Source organism: Sciurus vulgaris, assembly GCF_902686455.1.
Source record: "Sciurus vulgaris genome assembly, chromosome: 5".
Classification (NCBI taxonomy): Eukaryota; Metazoa; Chordata; class Mammalia; order Rodentia; family Sciuridae; genus Sciurus; species Sciurus vulgaris.
Window position 1 is genome coordinate 46642386 of NC_136465.1, and position 20802 is coordinate 46663187.

The following is a 20802-nucleotide window of genomic DNA, read 5'->3' on the forward strand; positions in this document are numbered from 1 at the left end:
CTCTTAAATAAATAATTCTTCTAAATTTGTGAAAGCAATTAAAATAATAAACACTATGTGCCCTATACTACATGCTCCTTTTTAAGGAAAAAAAGAAGAAAAAAGCCTAGTAAAACCCAGCAGAAGGTCCAAAAATGCCAATAACTTTTAGTTATAAATTGAAATATATAATCTTAGGAATTTACTGCAGCAGAGTCTTATAAATTTGTCCTAGGAGCCATAAAACAGATGAAATTATGTTACAATCTTTGGGAAAAAAACTCATCCTCTGTGATTCAAGATCAAGGTCTTTTTGCTATTTTTTAAAAAGCTATCATCAGGTGGCTCAAATACATTTCCCAACACAGCCAATTATTTTTTAAGAAACTCAAAATGTTAGCTGTACTTTCCTGGCTGCAGTTCCAACATTGCTTACTGTAATTAATATATTTTACATGTTCCTTCACATTAAGCAATACAGATTTGTTTTGTAGGTTTAAAATTTATAGTTTTCAATTGCCTTCTTAAATAGTTTTGAAGACATTCGTGGAAAAGGCATGACATTCTTACTTGTAGACATTTTAGGAATATTAGACCAAAAGAAACTAAAGTTTAATCTGAAGGAAATGATCTGAAACACTTATGAAAAAAAAAATCACAAAAATAAAAAGGTTTTATCAATGTCTTTTAAAAAAATTCACTTGACTTTTGAAGAAGAAAATCATTCCATTTTGTTCAGTTAAAGTGCAGAGAAGCTCTACGTCTGGAAAAATATCAAATGGAATCAGTAAGTGAAAGTTTACATGGAGTGTCATTCAACTGCTGAGGTAGATGTTAGAGTGCATGACCTCTCAGACATCTATGACCCCATATGAATTCGACTATAATGGAATGAACTAAAGTAACTCATAGTTTTAGATAGAGCCTTAACTCCAGAGAGGTCAAAGTAATATGACACATTCTCTATCCTTTGATGATCACTATAAAGCTATATTGCTAAATGCCCCATGAGACCTGTCTTTAAAAAACTAGTAATATGCTACACTGAAGCTCACCCTCCACACTTTCATTTCTGCCCTGCTGTTTGTAGGAGGACAGAAATCAAAACTGACCTGTCCCTCCCTCTAGTTCACTTCACTGGGAAATAAGGCACAGGAAAAATAAATGGGTCCTTCTTCTTTCACCAGCAAGTGAAAATTTTCACTTAATCTCAATGTATAAATAATGTCATCTTAAAAGCAGTTAAAAGACTGATATTTGGGTTGACTTTCTTTAGTTCTTTGCTATTCCTTTCTCTTCTTTTGTCATTTCTCTTTTATTTACTCTACTCCTATTTCCAGTTTTCCCATTTCGGAAAGAATATTTGATGTATAACAATAGAGATGAAACCCAGTGTATCTGTGGACTCTCTTGTTCTGACCACTTATTCCTGCTGCCCCCAGGCACCGAAGGAGCAGTATTTGGGCACTCGGTGGAGACGCCTCACGTCAGAGCAGAACCATCTCAAGATCTCAGGTAAGTATCCTTACACCTGTGCTCTAGTTGCCATCAATAGTGGTCCTCCTTGATATATGAAGAACTAAAATAGTGTATTGCTGTGTATTTATATGACACTTCCTAGTTCTGTATTAAGTAGTTGAGTATTTAAATAAAAGGAATAAAATATGAGTTATTTTAATAGCTTTCCTATTTCTTCCTAATATGCTCACAATGAAAATAAGAATAAGTATCCCAGGCAGGAGGAGTGTAGTAATGGAAAAAAAAAGACAATTATTGAGGAAGTTGAGAGAATGACTGATGATAAAGTAAGGATGTTGAAAAATCTGATATAGATAATGATAAACAGACATGAATGGGCATAGAAGTAAGGGAAGCAGAGGTCAGGTGAAGGCTCTAAATGGCCAGGCAGTTTCATACAGAGGGGGACACAGAAAGGAATGGGAATCGTAATCAGAAAAGTAATTCATTTTCTGTGATGGATTCCTCAGTCTAGTTATTTCCAGTGAAATAACCTGCTTTCTTTTATCATGCTGTTTCTAAGGTGCACAGTTATATATAAGATCTTTCCCTACCCAGAACATTGTGAGATGTCAGTATCACAGGGAATTATCCCAAAGATCATTATAATAACTGACAAAAACAATTGAGTTTTTAAAATTGAGGCAACTGCCCTATAGATATCATTAATTCAACAAATAAATTAACATTTGGGAATCGAAAATTTTTTGTGTAATTAATATATGATAGTTAAATAAAATCCCAAATGTAGTTGCTGCTGCATTTTTCAAAGGCAAAAATAGTTAACTCAAAAAAAAAAAAAAAAAAAAAGGAAGAAGTTGCATGTTAAGGTAGATAACTATCAAACTGGGAGAAAGAATCTCTTTTTTGGAAAACAATGAAAATATCAAATTAAAAGAAATTTACTTCAGAGGCTCGGGAGGCTGAGGAAGGAGGATTGCAAGTTCAAACCCAGCCTCAGCAAAAAATAGCAAGGTATTAAGAACTCAGTGAGACCCCGTCTCTAATAAAACAAAAAAATTGGGCTGGGGATGTGGCTCAGGGGTTGAGTGCCCTTGAGTTCAATCCCCAGTATCCAAAAAGCAAAAAACAAAACCTTACTTCATAAAGACTATTGTTCAGTCATGTGTAAGCAATAAAAATGCTCAAATACCAACAAAAATAAAATTGAAAATTGTTCACGAAAAAAGGCATATTTTTATAACAATAAATTTTGCAGACTTTTATAATTCTATGCTAAGATTTCCTAAAGAACTCAGTTTCTCACTAATTGAGAAACTCAGATTCAATAAGCTAGTGAGCAGTATCAGAAGAAGGTGGCCCATTTGATGTGATCCAGATCTTGTTTTATAAGTGCAAAATAATAATTACTTATTCTGTGCAGAAACCAGAAGAATTGAGGAGTGTTGAGGGATGTAGGTAACAGCATCTCATAGTATGCTATAGTCCTGATCTATTGCCCCTTCTCAATCAGGAATTCTTTCATCCCTCTCCACCTTTCAAGGTTGTACATTCTAGGATCTATATGTTCATTCTCTATCCTTAGTACTATCAGAGCCAGCCATGTATCCCATATATAGTAATGTGATGAATATTTCTTAAATTCAATTACTTTACTGAAGCAAAACTGAATAGTGAATAAACTAACTAACTAAATGTGATATAAGGGATGAGGAAGTTATAGGACCTGTGATTTGCACAGATAACAATTACTTTTGGACTATTTTGATCTAGACTTTAGTCCCAGAAAGACAAGTACCACGTGCCTCCAACTCTTAATGGAATATAAAAAATTGTTCTAGAAACTGAGTACAAGAACCTGGGGAGAACAGAAGGGAGAGTGGGATGGGGGAGACATTGTTAAGTGTGTACCGAGTTATGGTTAGGAGGAAGAAACCCAGGTATACTATTGCATGGTAGGGCGAATGTAGGTAACTATATACAGTGTATTTCTTAAAAGCTAGAAGAAAGAAGTTTGAATATTTTTACCATAAAGAAACAATAAATGAGCTGGGCAAGGTGGTGCACTCCTGTAATCCCAGAGGTTCAAAGTTAGCCTCAGCAATTTAGCGAGGTTCTAAGCAACTCAGTGAGATGCTGTCTCTAAGTAAAATACAAAAAAAGGGCTGGGGATACTGCTCAGTGGTTGGGCACCCCTGGGTTTAATCTCCAGCACCAAAAAAAAAAAAAAAAAAAAAAAAGAAAAGAAAAGAAAATAGGAAAAAGAAAAGAAAGAAACAACACAATTACGTTTAACCCAAATTTGAACACAGAACAATGCGCACATGCATTGAAACATCGCATGGTACCCCATCAATTTTTATGTTTTATATATGTTAAAATTCATTTAAAAAATAAAACAAAGACTTTTAACTTCAAAAGTTATGTAAGAGTTTACTAATTCAATTTTTTAAACACTCTGGGTTCTAAAAGAAACACTTGTATTGTTTTTCTATCTGTGTACTCATTTTAAAATTTTTACTATGAGAAGTCTATTACTAAGAGAGAAGTAAGAATCAACTGCTGTTTTAATTATCTTGCTGACATGTCTCCAGATTCATAAGGATGAATATGAATTAAATTATAATTATAATATGTGTTTCTGGTTTTCATTTTCTAATCATTGATCCATTATTTAAACATTGAGCTGGGCTAGGCTCATCATCTAGGGCTAAAAGCAGATTGACAACCCCCAAGATGAGTGTTACTAATCTAAATTCCAAAACTGAAACAGAAGCAAAGTACAGTAATGATTGGGCTATTCAATTATTCATTTGTGTACTGCAGATTAAAGCAGAGTGTCTGAGAAGGTCTTGACTAGCCTTGCTGACAATTTTCTGTTCAGGGAAATAAGAAGTTCACAAGTAATGCTAAATAAGGTGAGATGGGTCAACCAAGTACAGAAAATAGTTTATGGAATACTTAGCTATGTTGACTTCAGTTTTGTAATTATTAAGAATAAAACACTTCGTAAAAAAAAAAAAAATTTCAAAAGTGTGTAATAAAATATAGAAAATAATACTTTGAGCCAGGAGCAGTGTCGCACTCTTGTAATTCCAGTGACTTGGGAGGCTGTGGCAGGAAGATGGTGAATTCAAAGCCAGTGTCATCAACTTAGCCAGGACCTAAGCAACTTAGTGGGAGGATCCTGTCTCTAAATACTTAAAGTGTTGTGGGTATGACTCATTAATTAAGCACCCCTGGGTTCAATTCCTGGTACCCCCCCCCACAAAAAAAAAAAAAAGTTACGGGAATGTGGATACCTATAATTTGCTTTTTCAACACATTTTTGATGAATGTTATTTTAAGTATGTATTTTATATATTTATTTTTTTATTTTTTACAGACTGCATTTTGATTCATTGTACACAAATGGGGCACATCATTTTGTTTCTATGGTTGTGCAAGATGTAGATTCATACCATTCTTGTAATCATACGTGTACATAGGGTAATGATGTCCTTCTTATTCCATGATTTTTTTAATATCCCCCTCTCATTTCCTTCTACATAATCTAAAGTTCCTCCATTCTTCTTTCACTCCCCACCCTACCACTCCCATTATTTATCATCATCCACTTATCAGGGAAAACATTCGAGCACTGGTTTCTGGGATTGACTTATTTCACTTAACATGATATTTTCCAATTCCATCCATTTCTCTGTAAATACCATAATATTATTCTTCTTTATGGCTGAATAATATTCCATTGTGTATATATACCACAGTTTCTGAATGGACCCACCTTTTGACCCAGTTATCCCACTCCTCAGTTTATACCCAAAGGACTTAAAATTAGCATACTACAGTAAGGCAGCCACATCAATGGTTATGGCAACTCAGTTCATAATCGCTAGATTGTAGATCCAACCTAGATGCCCTTCGACAGATAAATGGATAAAGAAACTGTGGTAAATATATATATTTGTTTAGTGTTAACAAATGAGCATTATGAGAAGCTTAACTTAGTTTGCAAACTAGGGAACACAGAGCAACAATCAAAATATTTATCTAATCTACTTTTAAGGAAGCAATGGGAGGTACGAGTGGGCAGAAAAATTTTTGCTACCGAAGAAAGCTAACCATAGTCTGAAGTAACAAGATAGTAATGTTTCTTGTATGTTCAGGTCACAGTTTGCATTGATTTTGTTGTTCTTTTTCTAAACATGTTTTTCTAAACATAGTTCAGTACATTTCATTCAATCATTGAAACTGCAAATTATCAATGGGTGCCTACTGTGTCCTTAGCACTGTATTAAATATTTAGCAAGAACAAGATGCTTGATACTTAAGTTCTGCTCAAGTTGCCATTTAGCAATTGCATTTGCAACTTAGTTTTTAAAAAGTGTGAATTCTTGTTTTCAGAATGTTGAGAATATTTCTGGAGACCCAGTGAGTTTTCAGATTTGATGATTTTATAACACCTTAAAAAACAAAATCTTGTTTAGATTTTCTAGGCTGATTTGAGAAGTCTAGAGTATGGGGAAAAATACGCGCGGGCGCGCGCGCGCATGCGCACGCACACACACACACACACACACACACACACACACACACACACACACACACATAAATATCCTAAGATTTGAGCAGAAAAAATTACTATGATGACTACTTTTTGCACTACTTAGCACTTGTAAAATACTTGTACGCATATTTATCATTTGTTGATCACATTAACACATTACAGAAAGGCTCAGAAATTCTAGCAGAGTGTAGATACAAGCCCACCTTCTCTATACATTGCCCTGTGTAAACATATAGATGGCCTTGTGTTTTTTAGCAATTGCAGTGTTTTCAGTTTCTCTTTGGTCTGTGAATATGTATTTTAGTAGTCTTTTGTATTTTTCATATATTCCTGATTCATTTCTCACAAATATTCAAAGTGCTTTCTCATAAAGAAATATTTGCTATAATTTTTTCTGCAAAAAATTATAAATATACATATAAATTAATCTATATAAATAATTATATGCCTGCATACACATTTTATATGCATGTGCCTCTTGTTGTTTTCCATTTTGTCTTCTGGACTTTCTGCCTTCTTTCAAAGGTTCTCTTTTCTAGACTAGATATTTCCTGTGCCTTCTTACAATTTTTTGTAATTTATTTTGTATAGTTATTTATTCATTTCTTAGTTTTTAATTTGAAATAAAGAAAATTAGAAATAATTTCCTTAATTTCCTTCTAATTTTTATTGAAATTACACTTTGTAACTTATCCATTATTTTAATATTTTGAATAGATAAAACTAAAAATTATTTTTGCAGAATATGTTAAGAATAGAATTTTATTTTCTTCAATTCAGATTGTCAATTTATTAAGAATCGTTTGTTGGGGCTGGGATGTAGCTTAGTTGGTAAAGTGCTTACCTCACATGCACAAGGCCCTGGGTTCAATCCCCAGCACCACGAAAAAAAAAAAAAAAAAAAACATTTTTTAATCTAAGTGTCTCTACCCTGAAATAATTATTGAATTTTTCAAATTTTAATTTCTCTTAAAGGCTTTCTTTAATAAAAATGTGTTTAAGATTCTGTTATGTTCCATTAACCAAGTTTTCTATTTCTAATGCCATTATAATTTTTTCAATTTTAATAACTTGATGGTAACTCTAAATTCTCAAAAAGTCTCATTTTCTCTTTATTACAACTTTTTGCTAAGCATCGCCCACATTTATCTTCCCAAATTTTTTAACATAGTGTATTGAGTTTAAAAAGACTCAATTGAATTTCTTATGGTAATTTTAATTTGTATGTTTATTATTTAAACTATTGCCATTTTTCTCAACTAGGTGTTTATTTTTTGCAAAGCACATCAAGTTCTTGTATTTCCAGATAAAAGTAAAAGTCAGATATTCTTTTTATGCGTCCTTAACTCTGAAATAATTGTAAAATATAGATAATGAGAAATATGGTTTTCATAATAAAATAATAAGTTAGCAACAAGAATTAATACATTTTTAAAAAATATACCTATATGTTATTAACTAACATTCATCATTCCATTTTAATATTGTCAATGACCAACATCAGGAATGAAGAATAATTTTCCTATTTATGTTTCCATAGCATATTTTCTTATAAATTTTACTAGGAAAACAGATATTTGGAAATGGATAATCTCACTGTGAAAACATTCAAATCCACTCAAAGTTGAAAGCATCATTTAGTAAGCATCCAGGTACCCACCATCTAAATTAATCCATTATAATTTCCCTACATGTGTTTAATCACATATGTATCCTTTCCACCATACATCCAAAAGTATATTTGATTTTTTATTTAGTTCAACATTAATTTCACATATATGTTCCTCTTGATCACTTCAATGTGTATTTTTGGAAGTAGTATTCAAGATATTTTTATATTATCTTTTCTTTTGTTTCAAAATAAGCATGTAATGCAATCACAAAAAGATTAATTGTGCATTTGCTGAGTTGGCAAATAAATACACTTGTGTAACTCAGATGTCTCTAAAAATATAAATTACTACCATTGTTTAAGAAGATTTCTTCATGACATTTTCCATTAATCTCCACACCACCCACAATGGTAAACTCTGTTCTCACTTTTTTTTTCTCTTAAATCATGAATTGACTTTGTTTACCACTAAAAATAAATCAATCATACTCTTCCTTGTAAAATTTTATTCACACCACATATCTTTGATATCTGTCCTTAATACTGTCTGCATAGATAGATCTTTCTTAATTATTGCTATTCCATTATATGAACATGAAATATTTGTGTATGCTTTTTCGAATAACAGACATGGTCTATATTTACATGCATTAAATTTTATGTAAAAATGTCAAGATTCTCCAAAGTGGTTGTAGTTTTACCTTTACACCAAAAATAGGTAAGATTTTCAGTTGCTGCTCTTCCTCCCCAATATTTGGTGTTATCAATCTTGCTAATTCAGTCTTTCTGGTGGATATTTACTGGTACTGTTTATAATTGTCCATTACCTGATGACTAACGTATTAACCACTTTTTAATGTACATATGCATATGGGACAACTATGTATCATTTTAGTGAAGTGTTCAAATATTTTGTTCACATTATATTTGCATTTTTGTGTTTAAATGTTTGAGTTGGGGATAATTTATGTATCTTTATGTCAGTCTTTTGTGATATACATGTATTTTGTGGATATTATTCCCCATTCTCAGTAATATTTACATCATTAATAGTTATTTTGAAAAAGAGCTCTTAATCTTAAAGTCATTGAAGTTATATTTTAAGTATTTACTAGTTATTACTTTTGTGGCCTAAGAGAATCTTTCCTACTTCAAATTCACAAAGATATGTTCCTTTCAAAGCTTTACATTTTAGATTGTTTTTGACAATAGTGTGTGACAGAGATGGATGCTCATTTTTTTCATAGATATTTCTAATTATTCCAGCATCATTATGAAATTTGTCAAAAATCAGATGAGCACACAAGTAAAAATTCATTTATCTTCTATCTTATTCCATTATTTCTTTATGCCAGCATGATCTTGATTACTGTAGCTTGTAAGTTTTTCAGTTATCTAACATTGTTCTTCTTCTAGATTGCTTTGGCAATTCTGGGATATTTGCACTAGCTACATAAATCTGAGAAAATAACCCAACCAACCTAATGTTCAAGTTCTTTGTAGATGAAATATGAATAATTGGAGAGCACTCTTCTTAGTATTAGTGTAATGATTAAGAGATCATCAATTTAGAATTTTACATACAGAATAAGTTTCCAATATTAACATTAGCTTTTTTTACATTATTGTAATTATATGACTAACTCACTAATAAAGAAGATAAATTTAACATTTTATTTTGACTGTAATATTCTATTTTTAAGTGTTTTACATCTATGATTTTATTTATTAGATAACTAAGCCCTGGAGAATTTAAAGGGATTTAAAATTATGAACAATTTTTTAATTAATTCTTTCATTAAACTGACATAACTCTTGCACATATTGTTTCAGTGAGTTTATACCACAATCCCGGACTACTTCTTGGGCATAATTTGCATGCTTTTATATTGTGCATCAATACTTTCAATATAGGGGACACTTTTCTATTTTTCCTTCAATTTATAATATATTATAAATTTATAAATTCAATTACAAATTGAATAAAATGGGTGCTTCTAGAAATACATAGTTTCTCTTAAGTACCTGGGAAAATATTATTTACAAAATAGTCAAGGAAATTTATAATTACAAAGTTATTAACCCATTTTGATAAGCTGTCATGGGTAATGAAATGCGATGCTGACTTTTGTTTTAGATCTTTTCAGCATTGTATATAAACCTGTTTGTTCTATAGTGTTCTTTGCCTAGGTAATATGATCACATGACTACCTTGATGCAGTCCCTTTCAAAAGTGATGAAATCACTTGCACTTAAATGCAGAGATGATTTTTTTTTTTTATTGTCAACATGCAGGAAGTTCAAACCTCTTGGAGTTTAGATGGAGGCATAGAGTAAAGTTTCTATGGAATTTGTGGGAAGAAATGCCTTTTTTCCCTATTTAACATTGGATACCTAGAGACAATATTCAGCTCCAGATAATTAATGTATGCATATATGTGTGTAACTGTAGGTAATTATGCAATTATAAACATTGACATTGGATTACTGACATATAATGCATCTGTAAATGTTCACAATTAATTTTGCTGTTCACTATATTGTCAATTTGAAGTTTTTCTGGAATTCCATATAAATGATTGTCCTGTAATGACTTTTGCCCACAGAAAAAAAGTATTTTTTGCTTATGCTCCTTAGTCAAGAAAGTTTATAAAAATAGTTCACGATTCATCTTTAATTTTCATATTCTTAAGGAATATTTGACTACTGCAATGTGTTCATTTGAAAATAGAATTTAAAAATCCCTCGAATATTCTAATAATTGTTATTTTAGACTTTTTTTTTACTGAATACCCTAACCATAATTAATTTTACATACTTAGTATATATTACTTTCCTGGAACGTTGGATATTATTCAAAACAGATAGTGCTGTTTCATAGCAATTACATTACTACTTAATGATTACTACAGTTAATTTTATCAAGACTAACAAGATATAAAATTGGAACTTGTTTAATTCAAAGTCAATTACTTCAGCACTTGAGGAATATGAAATATTGTAAAATTGCTACCACTTTACTAATGTTTTAATATACCATGTGATGCATCATATATGTGTGTGTTTAGCAGTTATGTCTTAAGATAAAAAATTAGTTTCAGAAGAAATACAAATATTCTTATAAAATCAAATTTCATGTTTGATGGCTATTGCAGTAAAACTCAGAAACTAAGCTCAGTCAATTTAGTTCTTTTCCCCTGAGATTGAGTCATTGTACCAAGGGTTTCACACCATGCTACAAGCATTTGCTGCAGGCATTTGGTTATTAAAAACTTACTAGATGCAAGCTGGCATTTGCTAAGAGTTTCTTCTCTCACTTCATTCACCTTAAGTCACTACTATTCCCTTCTTTGGCTCTCTTGTCTTCAGTTACTCAGTTACTCTGAGACATTAATAATTACCCCCCCTCCCAACCAATAACATCAAAAAATAAATACATACATCATCACTTTGAACTTTGCCTCAGGAAGCAGAGCAGAGAACTTTTGAAACCAATATGTTGATTTTCCTCCAAATTTCCTCTATCCACTAAATTAAAAAGCAGTGTTTTAATGGGTAAAATAAGCAACATATTCTCATTGCTCTCAATTTCCTTATGATGTTTGAAAGTTCAGAGTCATTTTCATTGCACCAAATGACTCATGTTTTGTTGTTGTTGTTGTTGTTTTTCAAATAAAAAAAATTTCCATAAAGTTAGGGAGTGATATCTATCAGTTTCTGTGGCAAGAGATATTGCCACATCAGTGGGAAAACAGAAGGGAACATAAGGAAATGGAACAGGAAAGAGATTCCATCAATATCTCAAAATACTGTTCTATCAAACTCTTCTCCCTTCATTACTAGAACAATGTAATTGTCAGTTTAGAGAAGATGAAACTGAGGCATATGGGCTAATGTTATTGAACCTGGGTGTAGAAAGCACCCTGTCTTGTCTTCCTTTTTAAATTGGAATCCTCTAAGCTAGTGCTGGAAATTCATTCTACTGCTACTCTAACAATGGATATTGAAGTCCAAAATTAATATATGAATAAACTAAACATATTCTGATTAAATAATTAATAAAGATGAAATGTGAAAAGTCAAACACCCAGAAATACTTAATATATTTAATGGTACAGTACCAAATGTCAAATTTGGATAATACTTTTCACATGTAACATGCACATTTAACTATCAAATATATTAGTAATAACCTCAACCTGTTTTCCCTGGAACCATAATAATTACTGAATAAAATGAGTGTGCTTTTTCTTCCATATACAAATTCATCAAGTTTTGTTTTCTTGAATATTAGATCGGTATCTGTTTTAGAATTAGAACATCATTTAATTTTAATTAAGTTCTTATTCAACCGCTGTATGAATGGTTCAATCATAGTCAAACATATAATTACAGGCAATGTGATACATAGTTAACAACAAATGAAAGTAGTAGTGATCACAGGTACACTACTGAAGGTGGCATGTTTGGAGGACTTAGGGGATATTAATTACAAAATACATATTTTAACATTCAGATTTTGAAATTTGGATACTGTGAGCAAAACATAAGTAACAGGGTTTACTAAGTAGTAGAAATGACTTTTTCAGAACCTAAAATATCATATGAAAATTATGCATTTTTTTGTTTAAAGCAACAAAGATACCAATATTTTGTAAAAATAGATGTATTCAAAACCTGACCCCTAAAGGGATTGTATGAAGATGTCCAAGTGTTCCACAGAGATGAAACTTCCAAAGTAACTTTGGTGTGTGGACACAAAACCAAATCAAACATAAACAAAACCAAAAAAATTTGAAAGTCTTGAAATCAATTGTTTTCAATATTGACTCTACTCTTTCAACCTCCACTTTTAAGCTTTTAAGTTTTAACTTCTTTAGTAAGCAGGAGCTGAACTACAGAGATCTTTTGACATGGTTCTTTCTGAAAAATAAGTCTGAACTGTTGCCTCAAAGAAAATCAGTTACTTTGGATTATGATGAACATGAATGTGAGGTACCCTAATGTCCTGTGATAGGGGAAAGAGGCAATTGCATCCAAAGGGAAGAATGCTTACCTAAAAAAACAAATTGATGTATACTTCCTCATCTTACACTAGTATTTTTTATCATGGCTTATATTATTTCCCATCTGCTTTTTCTTTCTTGGACTACTGTTACTGACTCTGGACATTTTACTGGGCCAGTAGATCATTTGATATAAAAATGTATTATTTAATTAAGTAACGTGTACTTTAAATTTTTTTGAGTTTACAGAATTTTTACTGTGCCTTCTTGAAAGTTTAGAGTGTTAATGATTTTCACTGAAGTTTTCATCTTTGCAAAGCTGGGACTCTTTATTAAGGAAAACATACATCCTAAACTGTACCAATTTATTTATTAAAACTCCATCATTAATATTGATAATATATAAAAAATTTAAAAATGTAAACTCATCTTGACCTACTTTTTGTGAGCAGAGAAACAACATAAGAGATTGTTACTAAATCATTACAAATCAGAGTAAATAATTGATGTGAACAAATGAAGATTTTATAATGAGCCAAAAAGTAGATAAGGCAATAGAAAAATATTCTAAAGCTCATTTTGGGATTAAGTCCTTGCATGAAATGGCAAAGATTTGTATCTGTGCCTGGCTGTTATTTGGTTGGTTGTTTGTTCTCAGTTGACTAATAATGTTAAGTTCATTGTAATTTTTCTCTTTTCTGTTAATATTAAGTCCCAGGTTTCCAATTTTGCAAATAGTTCAATGGCACAGGTATGTTAAAATAGGTTGAAAATGTTTCTTATTTTATTTTTGGAGTTTCATATTTATAAAAATAATAAAGATAATTCAGAAAATTTCCAGACTTATAAAAAAAGAAAGAAAATGCTAATCATGATCAGCATATATAATCCTTTATTATCAGTGAGACTAAAACTACAGATAGTCCTATAAGTAGGACACTGAGACAATATAGAATATTTTACATGTATAAGTTGTCCTGTAAATAGGACACTGGGCACACAATGGTCTGCAGAGGTCAACCCCTTAAAACTCAAGTTAAGTAGAGAGGGACACCAATGAATTTCATACACAGAACAATGAGGTCCAGTGGCATCATTTCTGCTGCCCAGAATATCCAGTCAGAGCATTGCACAAAACAGTGCGGTATATAACTGTCCCAGGGTCCTATTTTCCATTGCGGATAATTTGAAATATAGTGCATTCTTGAAATAAAATGACAACCTAGTTCTAGAACATGATTTCATGAATGAATTTCTTATATTACTTTTCTCAAAAGGATAGACAGCTAAAAACATAAAAATTATATCCAAGTCACCGTAAGTGCTATATTCATTGATCAATTTAAGTTTTTATAGGTGTTGCTTATCTGGGACATGGTACAAAGTGGGTTAATGATTTTTTTGTTTGTGTGTTTTTCCCTTAGGCTTGAATCGCCTACCAGATCCTTGATTATGGAAGCTCCACGTGGGGTCCAGGTGAGCGCTGCTGCAGGTGACTTCAAGGCTACCTGCAGGAAGGAGTTGCATTTACAGTCTACTGAGGGGGAGGTGAGTCCCCGGGAGAGTCACTGACCCTTTATTACTGAGAGTTCTCAGGATCTATGCATGTGGTTCCAGTTGTGACATAAATAACTGCTTCATGAATAGGCTTAAATATGAAAATATCAATAGTTCTTGCATATGGAACTTGATGAAACTAATACTACTTTCTTAAGTTAAAACTCCACTGTTTTCTACTGAGATATTCATTCACAAGGCATCTTAAAATGGGGCATCTGTATTCTTGCAGTCGCATCATTGACATATAAACATAAATAATATTAAGATGTTATCAAGAACAAAGACAGTCTTTGTTTTCTTTGTTCTCTTTTGGTCTTCTAAAAAGGTTTTTCCAAAGAATGATCAATGAGTACTAAATTTTAATTATCTAGGTGCAGGCGGTTCAGGTGTGCTATTGCATGGTAAAATGAGTGTAGGTAACAATAAGGTACTCAAGCATTTCTAAAAGCTAGGAGAAAGAAATGTAAAAGTTTTTACCATAAAGAAATGATAAATATGTAAGCACAAATATTTGATAAATATCCTTATTTACATATATCAAACTGTGCATGGTACACAGTATGTACAACTTTTATATTTTTATTTATCAGTTAAAAACAAATTAAAAACAAAAACAAAAAATGTTCTTCCAAAAAGGACTTTGGATATCAATATTATTGTTTCTGTAGGAATAGCATCTACATTTGTCTAAAAGGTAAATAAAATGTTAATTTACTATTTGTTTTAATTTATATTTATTGGATAAAGACACATGCTAATATTTGTCTTCCATGCCACTGTTCTCCCTGAAGAGTCTCCTTTAAGTATTGTCATTACTTTAAATATAATTCATCTTCTTGAAGCCTGCTGTAAATAACCCTTTATGTTTGGTGACCTCCACCCACTATAATGTGGGATGTTGTATGCAGCATACACGCATATTTCTATATGTATGTTACACATACACATGCATATATGTTGCAGTTGCTGAAATTGTTGTAAATATATACTGCAGTTATTGTTTCTACAAATTTACATTTTTATCAGTTTTGGAAATTTCTTTGTGTTCTCTCTTTAGATATATCTCTTCAGATATATTTATATTCCACACTGTATATTTTGACTGTAATTCCTAAAGTCCTTAAGGTTCTAAATCTATCGTATTGCTGTTCTTACCAATTCATTCACTTTACTTTTTCTTTCATCGTGTGTTTCCTTATTTTTTATTTATCATGAGTTCACAAAGGTCAAGATGAGAAGAAAAAGAATGGAAAAATAATCTGACAAAAATGCTCTTGGGAATTTCATACCTCTCCAGATGTAAAGATTAATTAATAGAATCTTAACTTTCTGCCATTCTCTCAGTTGCTGATTCAAGATAAATTTTAATTATATATTTTGTTTTCTTTTATAAACAGACTTACTGGCAGGTAAACAACTTCGTGAATAGCACAACATAAACAATCCAGAAATGTACTTCACAACATTTAAACAACGCATTCTTATATCTTTTGGGGATTTTTTTCTACTACATTTGCCAGCTACAATATTTTGTCCACCTCAGCAAAACAGAAATATTTCTTATACATTTTACATCCATTTTAAAGATTTGCTTTTTGTCATGCTAACCATTTCATTCAAATTATTCATAATGAAAATCACATAATAAATATCAGAGTTTATTAATCTCTGTTCTTTCTCTGTTCTTCTCTTGTCTATGAACCCTTTACTAGTGTTCTTTCATTCACTGTGTAAGTAAAATGCTTTGATTCAATTACAGGTTAACATTTAACTACCAATTGAGTATTATGCTATAAATAAGTCATAGTCAAAGATTTTCATCTATGGATTATTTTTATAACAATAAAATAAAATTACCGAAAGATACACTTTATATTATTTAAATAACAAACAATTTTGCTATGAAAAAGTGAAATGATATAAAATAGTTCTCTTTGCCACATCAAATATGCCACAAATGAATTATTTACTAAACATTATAAACGATATAAAGTCCCCACATTTTTACACTTTTTTTTTTTTTTTTACTACTTAATATCAGAGCAGACATTATAGCCAGGCATTCAAAATAGTAGATTAAAGCCAGAAGATGAAATTGTACATAAAATTCTTCAATGATAAATATTCAAAGTAATTTCAGAAATAATGCCTCAAGGAATTTCAAATTCATCCCTGAAGAAAACGAGATTCTTAACTACATAGAGTATTATAAGTGGTATAGTAGAATATGCAGTATAATATATATTAACATATCAAATCACCAAGGAAAACTGTTTATTTTGAAAATTGATCAAGTCTTTGAGGGTGATATGTCTGATTTTAACAGGTGAGAATGACAAATAATTCTTTCTGGATAAAGTAAAGATAGTGGGATAGGACTTTAAAGCTCAAGGGTGCAAGTCTAAAAACAAGGAAGAGTTTCAGAACAAAAGGCTAATGTGGTTTATACAGTAATAGAGAATAGACATATTGCTCTGAGGAACTGGAAGGTGAACATGATAGTAATTACTTAGAACAAAAGGGCTGACTGAGTCCACCCACATTGCAGTAACCTGGAGAGGCTCAGGAGCCCTGCATCAAAAGGAACCAAAGGGTAACAACCCTTCTTACTTCTTGATTTATGTTTTTATTTCAAGCCAGGAAAATAGCATTTTTTCTTTCTAAGGGTTCCATATGAATGAATATATTGATTATAAAATCTATCTCCTTTACATGGGCAAAACTACATATTGACTCTGAGAAGGTTACATATGGAATTAAGGATTGTCATATGGCCAGATACTGTCAAAAGTAGCCCCTAAATGTGTGAGCTAGAGACCACTGCTGTGGCTACAGTGAAGTGACCTATACACAATAGGACTTCGAGGCTCATTGCTCTCCTGAAGCACACAGTTTATAACTGCCTTCTGAGGCAGCCACCGGCAAGCTTTAGCCTTACCTTACAAAACAGCTACTCTGCAGTTATTCACCCAGACTACAACCACTGGAAAGACAACTAGTTCCATAAGCCTCAGGTGTGGTTTGATGTTACAAGCCCCTGCAAATCATCAGATCTAACTAGCAACACTTATTATCTGTACTTAATAATGAATTCACCATTCACAGAATCTTGCAATAATTTGATCAATGCCACACGAGCCTCCTTTTCCATGTGTTCTTTAGCTGTCCTTATTCCTCTGCTTATTATCTACATCTCTAAGTGTCTCAGCCTAAAAACTAGCTCTAGGTGGTGTTTTTAGATGGTGTTTCATTTCTTCTAAATAAATTCACCTCCAAATTTGCAGACCTAAATCTCACAGATCTGCAACTTGCCCTGTAGTATTTTTGCCTTCTTAAAGTTTGAGACTGTTTGGTCTCTATAAGCATACAAGTTTCTTTTTTTTTTTTTTCTTTTGAATATATACTTTTTTAAAATTTTTTTTATTGTAAACAAATGGGATACATGTTGTTTCTCTGTTTGTACATGGCATAAAGGCATACCATTTGTGTAATCATAAATTTACATAGAGTAGTGTTGTTTGATTCATTCTGTTATTTTTTCCCTTCCCCCACCCCTCTTTTCCCTCTATACAGTCCTTCCTTCCTCCATTCTTGCCCCCCTCCCTAACCCTAACTCTAACCCTAACATACAAGTTCTAAAAAGTAGTGAGGAAAAGGAACTGACCGATATAAGTCCACTTGCTCTCTTTCAATGTCAGCTAATAAAAGGAGTCGTCCTTCTTCCCCTATGGAGGAATAAGACAGCCCAAAGTATGTAATAATTTTTGTTTCACTCCTTTATGTCCCTCAGCAGGGAAACATGGAGCAAGAAGAAATGAGGACTAGCACCCACACTCCCAAAGAGGATAGCCATAATCTTCTACTTAGTTTTGTGCACTTCTTACTTTTGCTTCAGAAAAGCAGATATTTTCTTTAAAAATTAGAACAGAAGTCATTTCATTCTCTTTGCTTTCCTTGAACTCAAACATAGCTATGGAGGAGTGTATTTTAACCTTTGACACCTATAAATGTTTGTGTCTCCTTAACTTTGAACACTGCTGGTAAATGCCACCATTCATTTTATGATTCATTCCTTTATTCAATAGATATGTGTATTATGTGAAAATATATTTCTGGGTAAGACATCCTGTGAAGTTACAAAACATTTATTTTTTAAATAAGTCTACTTCTCTAAAGAGGAAACAGTTTAGTAGGGCAGTGCAATAAATAAATAAAATGATATATTGAGTGACCAGCACCATAAAATACCAAAACAATTAATTGCAATGGGATAGTCAAATAAGAAGAGCCATTCCATCTTAGAGCATCAATGAAGATTCTTGAAAAAGAAAGCATATGAAATTGACATTCATGGAGGGTGTATTAATACACTACAGAGGAGAGAGACTTAGAAGATTAGGGAAGGGATAATGCACACACTCAGCACACACTAGTACAGTTCTTTGCCTTGATCAGTAACTATGAACCAAAGTCCGGTCTGACTCTCTAGGATCAAACTTGCAAGTAGAAGAAACAATGAATGAACAAATACTAACTTAACGTAGTATTAAAGTTTTGTTACCATAGAAACAAGTAAAGTTTTCAAGATTAATGGATGGGTGTTATTTTAATACAGTTAGTAATTTCTGCAGAGATGACCTTTCAGCAAACATTGGACCAAACTTAAAATTAAATCAATCTGAAATATCTATGCCCTTAGCAAAGGAATTCCTTCTCTGGATTATTTGCAGTTTGCAATAGATTCCTACAATTCAAAGGTGTTTTGAGTATAAAAATGGTCAACAGTGGAAATCTTCCTACACCCTTGTTCTCCAGTCACCCAGTTTATGTCTATCCCCATTTGTAACAAAGAATTTCAGACTGAGGAAATAAAGAGTAGAAGTCGGTACTTTTAGTATGTTTGAGAGAGTGCAAGAGCTGGTGAAAAGAGAATTGTACAAAATGGTGTTGATATGGCTCAAGTCTCTGGGAGGCTGTTAGAGGGTTGTGAGTGCTGGAGTGACATGGTTTGATTTGCATTTCTTAAAAATTCACCTCAGCAGAATGTAAAATCAATGACAGGTGGACAAAAATGGAGTCAGACGGCCAGTTAAAAGAGTCCTATTAAGAAATGAATGGAACTCCCATAGGGCAAAAAGGGAGCATGGAGGACTGCCCATTGGGCAGTAATCAGGTCATAACAATAGAGTTAAGAAATAGGTGGAGAGAGTTGTTATTTGCTCATTCAAATTCATGGCTCAATTTTTCTTTGGAACTTTCCCCAACCATGTCAAAACCATATGATGCATGTGATCAGCTGTCCTTGAAGGTAGGAGTCTAAAGAACAGTGATATAATTTTCCAGGTAAAAAGATTCAACAAAGTGAATTTTAAATACATGTAATATATTTCATAGACTTGAAATCTGACTATGCATAATAATCGTCATTAATTGTGCTCATGATACATTGATGTACCTTCAGAGTGTGAGTCAACATGATTTTCTTAGCATTTTTAAAAATAGACCAGAAAGTGTCTTTTTTTAATTGCCCATGTCTTCAAGTAATGTCGTCTTTATCGACATCTTTGTTTTTCATACATTCTTTTCACTAGACAAAATTCAAGAGGTTAAATTGAGGGCCTATTGAAATCATTAATTTTCTATGGTGATTGAAAAACTGGATGGGCCCCTTAAGCAGATTGTACAATATTACTTTTAAGATTGAGGACTTTCTGTCAGAATGCACTATCTCTCAAAGGAGGAGACAGCTGCAGAGCGTTTGGACTATACTCTAGGAATGTAATTTGTTTGTTCAACAAAGCATAGCAGGTAGACCAGGAGAATTGTCTGTAGTTCAGTCTCTCTTATCAGACAATGTTGCAGGCTCTGGGGGATGTAGAAGGTTGAAATGAATTAAAATGAAATCTCTTTTTCCCCTAGATATTTCTAAATGCAGATACTATCCGGCTGGGAAATCTACCGACTGGCTCATTTTCATCTTCTTCACCCAGCTCCTCAAGTTCTCGACAGACAGTGTACGAACTCTGTGTCTGCCCCAATGGCAAACTTTATCTTTCTCCAGCAGGGGTAGGTTCCACTTGTCAGTCCAGTAGCAACATCTGCTTGTGGAGCTGAAGTGACTGATTTCTCCTCACACCAGAATAGCCTTTTGTTCCTGTCCGTCTGCTTCACACTTCTGCTCGGTTTCCCTTGTGATCAGTCCAGAACCTCTTCAGATGGTCCTCAGAGCGACTTCTTCCAGTATAAGCAGGGATTTCGCCACCACCTTCTCTTGTGATTTACCAGACTGCTTAACACAGAGAGTGTGAGTGACATAGCAGTGGAAACATCATCTTCAACAGGAAAACTGGATCATAACTTTTGCTCAAAAGGGAGAATAACATAGGTGCCTTTGCTACATGAAGTGAAGCACACAGTTTTAGATTTTTGCAGAACCTGGATATGAACTGCACATATATACATCACATAGATGAAATTCCCAGTATCCAATGGCAAGATGAAATGGTTAACCCTGTAAGAAAACTAATTCTACAGTCTGAAAGCACAATTTTCCATTCATCTTTTTGGATGTAAACTTTTATCCCCGAATTTTAAAATTT

The 20802-nt window shown here is 32.5% G+C and overlaps 1 protein-coding gene across 1 annotated transcript in view; it reads left to right on the plus strand.

Moving 5' to 3' along the window:
• SGCZ (sarcoglycan zeta) overlaps window positions 1-20317 on the plus strand; it is a gene marked incomplete at its 3' end in the record, with an annotated part of 1109249 nt that extends 1088932 nt beyond the window's left edge. Inside the window, exons 6-8 of the mRNA XM_079142768.1 lie at window positions 1422-1494; window positions 14068-14191; window positions 20123-20317. Of these exons, the coding sequence (XP_078998894.1) occupies window positions 1422-1494; window positions 14068-14191; window positions 20123-20317 (392 nt within the window). The remainder of the gene's footprint in view (window positions 1-1421; window positions 1495-14067; window positions 14192-20122) is intronic.
• Between the last annotated feature and the right edge of the window lie 485 nt (window positions 20318-20802).